At 36.1% G+C, this 13633-nt stretch overlaps 2 protein-coding genes across 2 annotated transcripts in view; both read right to left on the bottom strand.

The window, feature by feature from the left end:
* LOC138335626 (protein mono-ADP-ribosyltransferase PARP14-like) overlaps positions 1–10588 on the bottom strand; it is a gene marked incomplete at its 5' end in the record, with an annotated part of 34310 nt that extends 23722 nt beyond the window's left edge. The window contains 9 exon segments of the mRNA XM_069284792.1: positions 797–1015; positions 3020–3049; positions 3051–3257; positions 6659–6866; positions 8387–8846; positions 9158–9388; positions 9708–9876; positions 10094–10128; positions 10480–10588. Coding sequence (XP_069140893.1) covers positions 797–1015; positions 3020–3049; positions 3051–3257; positions 6659–6866; positions 8387–8846; positions 9158–9388; positions 9708–9876; positions 10094–10128; positions 10480–10588 — 1668 coding nt within the window.
* LOC138334943 (regulator of G-protein signaling 14-like) overlaps positions 1–13633 on the bottom strand; it is a 128701-nt gene that overhangs the window by 55912 nt on the left and 59156 nt on the right. The window lies entirely within an intron of this gene.

Raw genomic sequence — 13633 nt, 5'->3', positions numbered from 1 at the left:
GTATGTGTATAGACATATGCTTTTGATATTAAACAATGTAACAAAAATTGTGAAAATACGTTTATACATAAATAATTAAATTTTGCTTGTTACGAGCATTTCCATTGGTTTAAAAATTTACTTTATCAGCCCATAAAGGAAAAAATGGCGTCGCCGTTTGTAACGTCGCTTCTGATTGGCTGAGATGACGGCGTAATAATTTCATAGACAAAAGAGTCCCAAAATGAATTTTAAATGTTGAAGAGATTATCTTTAGTAAATTGAATTATAAGGATTAATTTGAATATATTTTTTATGTTATGGAGATATAACACAAAAATCTGAGTGTACTCTCATCATAATTCAATGTTGCTTGTTACGAGCATTTCCATTGGCTTAAAAATTTACTTTATCAGCCCATAAAGGAAAAAATGGCGTCGCCGTTTGTAACGTCGCTTCTGATTGGCTGAGATGACGGCGTAATAATTTCATAGACAAAAGAGTCCCAAAATGAATTTTAAATGTTGAAGAGATTATCTTTAGTAAATTGAATTATAAGGATTAATTTGAATAGATTTTTTATGTTATGGAGATATAACACAAAAATCTGAGTGTACTCTCATCATAAACCGCTTCGCGGTTTATTTAGAGTACACTCAGATTTTTGTGTTATATCTCCATAACATAAAAAATCTATTCAAGTTAATCCTTAAATAAACCGCTTCGCGGTTTATTTAGAGTACACTCAGATTTTTGTGTTATATCTCCATAACATAAAAAATCTATTCAAGTTAATCCTTAAATAGATTCTACTAACTCTGTGACTTTGGTGGTCCCCAGAGTACAGTACAAAGGTCACGAGTGAGACGGATGTGGTACCCTGGGTATCAAATTCTAGGACAGCGTCATACATGACCTCTGCGACCTTTTGTGCTGGATACTTCAGGGCACCTGTTCCCATGGTAACAAATGTGACTGAGTCATACCCAGCAGCAGATGCCTTGTTCAAACACTCCAAGATGATTTTGGTGATAACCTTTGGATAGACAATACCAAACGTAAAAGTATATACTTGTACTCTCATTTATTTCTCATTCATTTGATTAAGCGCAATGAAAATTATATCAAAATATAGTATGTTTTTATTCAGTAAGTGAATACATTTTGTGGTGTGACTATTTTCCATCTTATATTTTCGCACCTACACATTTTGCAAAGGATATTCAAAACGCAATATGTATGAGAATTACTGATGATCAGTTAATCTAATATAGTCTTATTGTCCATATATATTTAACAAACGATTCTTCTTATTGTTAATCTATTAAATTACATTGATATTTTGGTGTTGGGTGTTTATTTACCAGACTTCAATAACAAATTAAGAACCGTTTGGCCAAAAACATATGTCTGTTTAGGGTTACATTGGCAAAAAAATAGGGTCGGTAGGTCGGGAGGATTTTTTTCAGTGTCTTTCGCTCTAAAATAATGGCCGGAACCGGCGTATGAGAAAGAAATTCCGACTTTTTAGCCCACCATCATCAGATGTTGGGCTATTCAAATTGCTTTTCGGTCGTGGTCCGTCCTTCCGTTCGTCCGTTAACAATTATTGCTATCGTTATTTCTCAGAAAGCACTGAAGTGATCATTCTCAAATTTCATAGGTAAGTTCCCCTAGGGCCCTAGTTGTACATATTGCGTTTTGGGACTGATCGGTCAACAAGATGGCCTCAAGGCAGCCATCTTGGATTTTGATAATTAAAGTTTGTTATCGCTATTTCTCAGAAAGTACTGAAGGTATCTTTCTCAAATTTCATATGTACATGTAGGTTCCCCTAGGGCCCTAGTTGTGCATAGTTTTGGGACCGGTCGGTCAACAAGATGGCTGCCAGGCAGCCATCTTGGATTTTGATAGTTAAAGTTTGTTATCGCTATTTCTCAGAGAGTACTTAAGGGATCTCTCTCAAATTTCATATGTTGGTTTCCCTTGGGCCCTTGTTGTGCATATTGCGTTTTGATACTGATCGGTCAATAAGATGGCCGCCAGGCAGCCATCTTGGATTTTTATAGTTAAAGTTTGTTATCGCTATTTCTCAGAAATTATTGAAAAGTATCTCTCCCAAATTCCATACGTAGGTTCCCCTTGGACCCTAGTTGTGCATAATGCCTTTTGAGACTGATCGGTCAACAAGATGGTCAACCGGCCGCCATCTTGGAATTTGATAGTTAAAGTTTGTTATCGCTATTTCTCAGAAAGTACTTAAGGGATCTCTCTCAAATTTCATATATAGGTTCCCATTGGGCCCTAGTTGTGCATATTGCGTTTTGATACTGATCGGTCAACAAGATGGCCGTTTTATAGTTAAAGTTTTGTTATCGCTTTTTTCATTAATATACTGAAGGGATATTTCTCAAATTTTATATGTAGGACTCCCATAGGGCCTTAGTTGTGCATATTTGTGTTTCGGGACCGATCGGTCAACAAGATGGCCGCCTGGCTGTCTATCTTGGATTTGGATAGGTACCCCTATTTCTTAGAAATTACTGAACGTATCTCTCTCAAATTCCATACGTAGGTTCCCTCTTGGACCCTAGTTGTGCATAATGCCTTTTGAGACTTATCGGTCAACAAGATGGCCAACCGGCCGCCATCTTGGATATTTATTGTTGAAGTTTGTTACCACTATTTCTTAGAAAGTACTATAGCGATCTGTCTCAAAATTTTATGTAGTGTGTTTTGAAAAAAAGTTTGAAAAGCAGGAAAAAGATCCCTCTTGCCATTGTCAGACATAGGTCATTCTTTGGTGGGCGCCAAGATCCCTCTGGGATCTCATGTTAACTTTTTTAAAGTGAAAAATTAGGGTCTGGGTTAAAAAATGAGAGTCGGTTGGGTAACCCTAAAACAGACATATATATATATTTTGCCTTATGAATTAGGAATGACCAAAATGTTAGCAATACTAGATACATGTATATACGTATGTATACCTGTAATATAATATAACTAAAGCATTGACAGATAACTATATTACAATACTAACCAGTGGTTTATTATATCTATCTTTTTCCCTACTCAGGTAAACTTGACAGGTAGACTTGTTTTCACACTGGAGTTTTACCAGGAGCGATTGTCACTATGGTACCATGGTTGATTTTCTCTGGGAATTTAGTCTGGAGTTCCGCCTGTAATCCAGGACCTCCGTACTTCATCAGACTCTTCCCTGCTCCTCCTGAAGTTAGCTTTAGGTCTTGACTGGTGGACGCAACCAGGACATCAGCCTAAATAAATATACATTGTAAGTCATCTTATGCGATTTTATGGTATGTTAATAGGATGTGATTGAAGCATTTTCATAAAGAGATACAAGGTTTCATTATCTTTTGATTATATATAAACTTTCTTTACAGGAAATAACACCACAACATTCAAGCCAAAGAAAACATTAACAAATAAAAGTTATTCTACTTACACCCCCAAGGACGATTACTATAATTATTATTATTTCATTTTTTTCTATTATTTATTTATTTATCTATTTATTTATTTTTTGCAATTTTAAAATAAATAATGTTGAAAATGAACATAAATGACTTTCAACACTCATCTTATATGAACATGTTAGTTAACCAACGAGATTTTATGAACAGAGTATAACGTAAATGAACTTTTTCTAAGATTTTGTTTATCAACACCTCAAAAAGCTATATAAATATATATTTATACAGTATGTTGAAGTCAAAATGCACAAACATAAAATGGTGGCATTCGTGTGTTGGTCTGCAGGTCATAGCCATTAACAACAATATGCTGAATTATTGCATGTTGATAAGCACCGCAGACAACAATTAGCCAATGGAACGAGTGTAGCATGTTGAATAAGCACCACATCAAAGACAACGAAAAGTCAATGAGAAAGAGTGTAGCATGTTGAATTACATCAAAGACAACGAAAAGTCAATGAGAAAGAGTGTAGCATGTTTAATTATATCATAGACAACGAAAAGTCAATGAGAAAGAGTGTTGCATGTTGAATTACATCAAAGACAACGAAAAGTCAATGAGAAAGAGTGTAGCATGTTGAAATAACACCATAGACAACGAAAAGTCAATGAGAAAGAGTGTTGCATGTTGAATTACATCAAAGACAACGAAAAGTCAATGAGAAAGAGTGTAGCATGTTGAAATAACACCACAGAAAACGACAAGCCGACGAGAAAGAGTGTTGCATGTTGAATTATATCATAGACAACGAAAAGTCAATGAGAAAGAGTGTTGCATGTTGAATTACATCAAAGACAACGAAAAGTCAATGAGAAAGAGTGTAGCATGTTGAATTATATCATAGACAACGAAAAGTCAATGAGAAAGAGTGTTGCATGTTGAATTACATCAAAGACAACGAAAAGTCAATGAGAAAGAGTGTAGCATGTTGAAATAACACCACAGAAAACGACAAGCCGACGAGAAAGAGTGTTGCATGTTGAATTATATCATTAGACAACGAAAAGTCAATGAGAAAGAGTGTAGCATGTTTAATTATATCATAGACAACGAAAAGTCAATGAGGAAGAGTGTTGCATGTTGAATTACATCAAAGACAAACGAAAAGTCAATGAGAAAGAGTGTAGCATGTTTTACTTATATCATAGACAACGAAAAGTCAATGAGAAAGAGTGTAGCATGTTTAATTATATTCATAGACAACGAAAAGTCAATGAGAAAGAGTGTAGCATGTTTAATTATATCATAGACAACGAAAAGTCAATGAGAAAGAGTGTAGCATGTTGAATTATATCAAAGACAACGAAAAGTCAATGAGAAAGAGTGTAGCATGTTTAATTATATCATAGACAACGAAAAGTCAATGAGAAAGAGTGTTGCATGTTGAATTACATCAAAGACAACGAAAAGTCAATGAGAAAGAGTGTAGCATGTTGAAATAACACCACAGAAAACGACAAGCCGACGAGAAAGAGTGTTGCATGTTGAATTATATCATAGACAACGAAAAGTCAATGAGAAAAGAGTGTAGCATGTTTAATTATATCATAGACAACGAAAAGTCAATGAGAAAGAGTGTTGCATGTTGAATTACATCAAAGACAACGAAAAGTCAATGAGAAAGAGTGTAGCATGTTTACTTAAAACATAGACAACGAAAAGTCAATGAGAAAGAGTGTAGCATGTTTAATTATATCATAGACAACGAAAAGTCAATGAGAAAGAGTGTAGCATGTTTAATTATATCATAGACAACGAAAAGTCAATGAGAAAGAGTGTTGCATGTTGAATTACATCAAAGACAACGAAAAGTCAATGAGAAAGAGTGTAGCATGTTTAATTATATCATAGACAACGAAAAGTCAATGAGAAAGAGTGTTGCATGTTGAATTACATCAAAGACAACGAAAAGTCAATGAGAAAGAGTGTAGCATGTTGAAATAACACCACAGAAAACGACAAGCCGACGAGAAAGAGTGTTGCATGTTGAATTATATCATAGACAACGAAAAGTCAATGAGAAAGAGTGTAGCATGTTGAATTATATCATAGACAACGAAAAGTCAATGAGAAAGAGTGTTGCATGTTGAATTATATCAAAGACAACGAAAAGTCAATGAGAAAGAGTGTAGCATGTTTAATTATATCATAGACAACGAAAAGTCAATGAGAAAGAGTGTAGCATGTTTAATTATATCATAGACAACGAAAAGTCAATGAGAAAGAGTGTAGCATGTTTAATTATATCATAGACAACGAAAAGTCAATGAGAAAGAGTGTAGCATGTTTAATTATATCATAGACAACGAAAAGTCAATGAGAAAGAGGTGTAGCATGTTGAATTATATCATAGACAACGAAAAGTCAATGAGAAAGAGTGTAGCATGTTTAATTACATCAAAGACAACGAAAAGTCAATGAGAAAGAGTGTAGCATGTTGAAATAACACCACAGAAAACGACAAGCCGACGAGAAAGAGTGTTGCATGTTGAATTATATCATAGACAACGAAAAGTCAATGAGAAAGAGTGTTGCATGTTGAATTATATCATAGACAACGAAAAGTCAATGAGAAAGAGTGTTGCATGTTGAATTATATCAAAGACAACGAAAAGTCAATGAGAAAGAGTGTTGCATGTTGAATTATATCAAAGACAACGAAAAGTCAATGAGAAAGAGTGTAGCATGTTGAATTATATCATAGACAACGAAAAGTCAATGAGAAAGAGTGTTGCATGTTGAATTACATCAAAGACAACGAAAAGTCAATGAGAAAGAGTGTAGCATGTTTAATTACATCAAAGACAACGAAAAGTCAATGAGAAAGAGTGTAGCATGTTGAAAATAAACACCACAGAAAACGACAAGCCGACGAGAAAGAGTGTTTGCATGTTGAATTATATCATAGACAACGAAAAGTCAATGAGAAAGAGTGTTTGCATGTTGAATTATATCATAGACAACGAAAAAGTCAATGAGAAAGAGTGTTGCATGTTGAATTATATCAAAGACAACGAAAAGTCAATGAGAAAGAGTGTTGCAAGTTGAATTATATCAAAGACAACGAAAAGTCAATGAGAAAGAGTGTAGCATGTTGAATTATATATAGACAACGAAAGGCCATATATGAGTGAATGTAGGTATCAGTGACTGGCATATCATCATATATAAAGTTTACCTGTTCAGTGCCAATTTCTCCTTTCACTAGCTTGATTCTAAGGCCATTTTTACATGTCACTACATTTTGATATTTTGTTGTCTCGTTAACATGACGTTGTGGGGGCTGAGTTTCTTCAGGTATCTCTGTTGTGATAATAAAATTAGTTTGATCACAACATAAACGACAAGGGAGGTGTTGAGAAGTCGGACCTAAACTTAGTTCATAACTGAATGGATATAGTAGACCAAGATTTAGCATGTGGAGGCGCCTTATTTAAGTTTCAGGAAATGATCCAATTATTATTTAATTTGTGATCATGAGGCTTAGTTCTGCTACAATCTAAAGTGTTCCATTATGACTACAAAAATTCTCTTTATCCGCTTGATAACGGGTGGTGTTATGTTGTTTTAAAATCATAATTTATGCCATTTTCCACCAGTATTATGACGTTACTGTTCACATAACTATTTTGACTTTGCAATCATCATTACTAATACGGTATATAGTTTAGGAAATATGCAAATACAAAATGCATACCTCTGCGATTCTGTTCGACCCCTGACCTATCGGTTCCATGAATACGACTGTAAATTTCTCTACTTTTCTTGTAACATTTACAGTGCTGGAAACATTCTTCAATATCCACAGGAAAATATCCAGGGTAGTCTTTGGGTTTAGCAATGCTGATACTACACTTGTCAATGTCATATTTGTCTTTGTTTGGATTCTTGTCTCATAGCTCCTTAAGTCTTTCTCCTTGGCCGTTTTGGTTGCCATCGGGCCTGGTACCAGTCAGACAAAGACCTTTTTTCCCCCTTGTTTTCAATGGTGACCGAACATTGAATGTTTGCTCTGTTTCTATTGCTTTGATTTCTTGTGTTAAGTGTTTTCTTCAAATAGCAGTCTTTTGTTCTTCATCTGGTTTGGCATATGTATCGCAGTCTCTTTGTTTTACTTTCTTTGAAATCTTATTCAATTTCTACACTGGATATCATTTGTGAACGGTGTCTATGGTAGAGACGGTATTTCCATTCTCTTTTCTTGTGGATATCGAAACCAATCCGTTATTGTTAGCTTCTGTTTCACGACAAAGTTGCCGCCATTCCACTGTAATCAAGATATTCGATACTTTTCACTTCTCATTTAATGTTCACATACTGTGGTTAAGAATTGTCTCGGTTTTTAATCTTTGTCAAACACGTTCACCCCACATCATTGATGACTAGGTGCCGATTTCAGTGTATCTCCACCGAAAGGTGTAACATCCACTTACGAGATTTTGTTCTACACAAATGGGTTGTCAATGCTCGTGGAGGGAGGGGGGGGACTTCGCGGTTCTGTAAGTGTCTAACATGTTCCCTTGTCACACTGTCTTCCTTGTTGTCCACAAGTAGAAACTTTTGTGTTTGCATCGCTTATGATGTTTTTAGCGCTAGTTGATGTCTTCTTGAAAACGCCGTCAAATGTTACTGTATCTATCTCTTCATTTATACGTGACTTTTCAAAATCATTTCGCCCGACGACTGTTGGCTTGTGTCAAGATACCAATGAATCTAAAAGTCGAATCTCAAAAGGTTTGAATTTTCTCTGATTCTAGTTGTATATTTGCTTCTTCCTCTCTATTGATTTATATAATGGCCGCATCTCTGTACTGATTTATGTCGTCGCTGACGGTGCTAAACACGGATTCCAGTCAAACAAGTAAACAACCGCCATTATTTCTCCTTGATGTGCCTTACTGCCAACCTGTAATGTGGAAATGGTCTTGAGGTGTTTTTTCCACATGTTTCATTAAAGCTCAATGCCAAAACATCCATTGTGACAGAAATCTCAATCTGCTTTATGGTTACATTGATAAATTCACTCCAGCTTTCTAAAATATCGGATTTCCAAACTTTAACGATACGGCGGACATCTGGGGTGTTTTGATCCAACGTACATTCCACAAGAAGTCCTTCTTCGGTTTTGAGTTTTGCATATTTTGTCTTCAGTATTGACTCCAAATGATTTCTGATGTTTGGATAATTTCTCATCAGTTTCATTTTCTGTTTGTCATCATGTTTTAGTTCCATATCTTCAGGAATACACACTTTGTGTTTATCCTCTTCCCAAATGTCGCCAAATTTACACTCATACAGGGCTGTCACACACAAAGTAGCATTTTTTATCTTGTGAGGGAAAGGGCTATGGCAGATTTTCTCGAGCTCTGTGGACGTGACATTTACCGTTAGATAAGCTTTTTTATGATGGTCAGCATTTAATCAAAATTTAACTTTTAAATCAAGATCACTGTCGATGTGAAAATTGTAAAGTACATGGAAAGAAAATGTTAATAAGTGCGAATTGCTTGATCAAAACAAACGAAATGCCTTAGAATCGTATCAAAAAGATACAAATCCATTGTCTTTCTCCTCTAGACGTGAACAGTTCTTTCATTCTTTTTACTGGATTTTAAGATATTATATTGGGATTAAAGTGTTACAATGTGAACGATAAATTTATCGAAGAAATGCTTACCATTGTTGTCCTTGAACTCTATAGTATAGTATCCATCATCACTCATCTTGACCTTTTTGACCTTGACCCCACCATACTTCTCCTGCTGGAAATGCTCTCTCAGTTCATCTGTCGATGATAGCCGTTGTTCTGAGGTTACGACTGCAGTAACTGGCGCCGGTACTTGACATATCTTGATGGCAGCACCATCTAGATGCTTTTGTTGACATTTGGTCTTGAATTCTGCAAAATCTAAAAACGAAATACTTTACATTATGATAATCCTAAAAATCATAACCTATTGATCAGAGAATTAATGTTGTATGAATGACGAGCTCAAAAACTGTAACATTGGAAGAAATTTTTTTACATCCTCCTATCTGCTGAGGAATCCTGCGATTGACATTACATTCTAAAAGCTCTAAAACTAAAGACTTGACAACCAGTACCATGATTTCCTGCGTATTGAACTTAGGCTACACGGTAAAGCTATCAATTATTCTTTCAATTAAAGTCTGTTCATACATAAAGTACATAAAGAGTGAATTATGTAGCGAATCTCATTTCTTACTTGTAGGGGTCTGCAGGAGAGTAACAACTGCCATGGTATTGTTACTCGTGATAAAGGTGGAAGATGTATCTACCTCACAGCCGGATTTGTTTTCTAGGTACAGACATAAGGCATCCGTCCCAGTCTTTGCAGCCAGACCTTTTACACATACGTAGGATTTCTCTGATTCCTGCATTAAAAACGAAACAACATTTTAAGTTAAAGGAAAAATCGTGCAACACTTTTGTTTCAGCAGAACTCTCTGAAATATTTTTCAATGTACTCTGCTTACTAAATTTCCGAAGATACATTGCACTGATAATATAAAGAGAAAATGACATTCTTCTTGTATTCTTTTACACATTAAGTGTGGTTACATTTTCAAATAGAAGATTCACCAATTTTACCTTTGGTTTAGCCATTTCTTTCTTCTTTGAGTGGTCTGGAAACGGAATTTGAAATAAAATGAATGAAACACAAAATTTCTATTTAGATTTAACTACAAGGAATCTGTATTTTAAGCTTTGATTTTGTTATCTATACTAAATACTAACTTTACCGATATATTGACTTGTTCTCGCAATACCAGGCGTATTTATTTGTCATTAGGTTTGTTGATAATACGATAATTCACTTACGTTATAAAACAAAGAGTAATGTTTCTTGTTTTTAGATTATACGTTTTACTGCAAGATATATACGGTGCTAATTGTCTTTAGTTTAAGGATACCAATTTATGTATGCGCTTTAAGACACTTAAACCTCTAATCTTACCTCCTTTCAGAGTTAGTACCTATTTTCGCTTTTGTGTTTTCCTTTGTTTTCTTCTGTTGCCTTTCAGCAGCAGCGACGTCTGGCTGATTCGACACACTGCCGTGTCCTTCACGGAATAGTTGTTCAAATCAGTCATGTGTGACTGCCTTTCAGGTTGACCATATGGCTGATAGATGCTCGGGCTCACGTACTTGATGGCATTTCGGTATTTTAATCATAATGTCCGCCAGCTACTCTAAAAGCATCTGCTTGTTGTTTTTGATACAGCTGTTCTCCTTTGTTGTCGAGTTGGATGACCTTGAGATTGAGGAGGTTCAATCTGTTGATTCCGAGTTTGTGTCTGCCTGGGTTGTTCTTGTGTGTTAAGTGAGTGTGGAAAGTGAAAATTGAGGATATGCATGGAGTTGGCTTCGCGACTACTTCTTAATTCCGTTCTGAGCGATGGCCTATGAGTGTAATATTGATTATGGGTTGCCCGTAAGAGTAACGACTGAATTGGATAATTAGAGGACAAGGTGAGATTCGCGGTGCGATGAATTGAGCTTTGAGGTTGTTGTTGATGGATTGACCTTGAAATATAGGGCGAACTGTGTTGAGTAACCTTGGTAGAATTTTCACGAACTGAGAAAGGAAAATTCCTGCACTTGAGAGTATGGGAGGTTTGGTGTCAGGTAGAACGAAATGCTTGAGTGTTCCAATCTTTGGATAATAGATGGTTGATGTTTGGTTGACCTTGAAAATGAGAAGTGTAGGCTGGCTGGGTTTTTGTGATCTAGAAAATAGGCGCGGCAAGCTGTGTAGGGTAGCGTTGTGGATGAGGTTGGCGGCGTTTGGAATAACCTGATGTTGCCTTAGGTCGAGTTTGACCTTGAAAATATGCGACTGTCGCTGAATAATCTTGCGAGTAACTAAGGATCTGAGTTGGATGATCCTTGTGGGTAAAGCTAACTTTGTTTGCAAATCTTTAGGGTCCGATTAACTGATGTTGGAGATTCGGAAAATATGTTGGTTGAGTTTGGTAATCATTCAAGGCTATGTGAACGATCTTGAGAAAAACACGTTTCCTGTGTATGTTGACCTTGGCGATTAGGTGGCTGTATTTCAAAACATTGAAAATGAAGTGGCTGAGTAATGTTATTTGGGGAATGAGAGGAGTGCGTTTGGGAATCTTGGGCATGATTAGGTGGTTGTTGTCACTATTCCCCCATGATGATAAGGATTCTCGCTTGGTTATATTGAAGGTATGGTCCAGTCGGGTGAATAAGAGGACCATGGGATGGGGGTCGACCATGAGAATTGAGGTTGTCTGAATTGACGGTCTTGAGAGTGAGGTGGTTGACCTTGAGAGTTAGGTGGCTTGATCTTGAGAGTGAAGTGGTTGACATTGAGAGTGAGGTGACTGACCTTCAGAGTGAGGTGGCTGACCTTGAGATTGAGGTGGGCTGACCTTTGAGATTGAGGTGGCTGGCCTATGAAAGTGAAGTGTTTGACCTTGTGTTTGAAATTGTGAGTATAGTTGGTTGACATTTGATAAGTGAGGTGGACTGGACATTGAAAGTGACGGTGGTTGTCCTTGATGTGGCTGTACATTGAGAATGAGGAGGTTGAACTTGAAAGTTGTGGTGGCTGACTTTGGGTCAGAGGTGGTTGACTTTGAGGATTGTTATAGTCTTTTTGATTGCGTTTAGGATGACCTCGATTATCATAGTGATTCAGTTGAATGACCTTGGTAATGTAGTATCGGTATTTGATAGTCTTTACTCGTTTACGGTTGATTAACTTGGAATTATCGATTAATGGGGTTAGGAATTGTTGACCTTGAAAATTAGGTTTGCTCTGCTGTACGACATTTGAAACTGGTGGTAATCTGAAATGGTGGGACTGTTTTGATTGAACCTTTTCCTTGGGTCATTGAAGTTTTGCCGCCGGAATACATTCCACCGAGCTCTGTCTGTCCCCGTATCCGATGGCTGTATATATATTTCCTTTGATCTGGTTGAGTTGTGTATAGGTTGTATTTTCATATCTATATCCTCCATAGCTTTCTCCAATGGTGGGGGGGGGGGGGGGTGTTCCTTCCCCATGTCTAATTTTAATCACAAGAGATATAGAGCTTTTGAAATTGTTAGTTGTCAGGTCACTATGGATGAAACTTACAGCTGTTAGGGACAGGATGGTGTACAGCCTGATGTAAAAACATTGTCAGCAAATCCTCTGTTTGGGACAGGACAGCCTGATGTGTTACAGGATGTGTACAGCCTGATGTTAACTTGTCATCATCCTCTGTTAGGGGACGGATGTGTACAGCCTTGATGTTAACTTGTCATCATCCTCTGTTAGGGACAGGGATGGGTACACTGATGTTTAAATTGTCTTCATTTCCTCTGTTTAGGATCATGGTCCTATACTCTGGAAGAAACGTCAAAAAATTTCATACTTCTTTAAAGAAACAAAAAAAAAAACCTATTTTAACTTCAACGCCAAATAATATTAATCAATTAAGTTTGGATTCCCATTCGACATATACCGCGTATTGTCAAAAGTAATACTAAATGAATGTTTGCACAGCAACTATAAAACGTCAAATCAGTTACATACATTATCATATCAAAGACCAATGCAATACAGTTTTTATTCCATTTTATGAGAGTTACAATTAAGTACATTATAACCCCTTCATTGTATAAAATTCAGCCCTCCCCCTTTTTTGACCCAGTTGTATTGGGACTATACACTTAATGTTCTAATGACATATTGTGCATTTTTTTTTTAAATTTTAACCCAGGAAGGAACCCAAGCGTTGACGTATGGCAGGTAATGACGATTCAAAAAGTGACAAAATCATGTGGAAAAATGGAAACTTTAATTTAATAGTGAAATCAAATCGAAGAATATAATAAAATTCACGTTATGCCAAACAGTAGGATAAACATACTGCTATCAATAAAAATAATGTTATGTTTCCATTGTTTGAATATATAAAGTGAATGAATATGAATTAATGGAAGCTGTGGTATATTCGTAGGTTTCCATGTAGAACATGAATATCTATGTATTTTAGGAGGTTGTGGTATATTGGTGTGTCTCAATGTAGAACTAAATATATCTATGTATTTTGGGAGGTTGCGGTATATTCGTGAGTAACCATGTAGAACATGAATATATGTGTATTT

The sequence above is a fragment of the Argopecten irradians genome, chromosome 11, assembly GCF_041381155.1.
Source record: "Argopecten irradians isolate NY chromosome 11, Ai_NY, whole genome shotgun sequence".
Taxonomy (NCBI): Eukaryota; Metazoa; Mollusca; class Bivalvia; order Pectinida; family Pectinidae; genus Argopecten; species Argopecten irradians.
The sequence above is the reverse complement of the archived record's forward strand: the minus strand, read 5'-3'. Positions and strand labels throughout refer to the sequence as shown.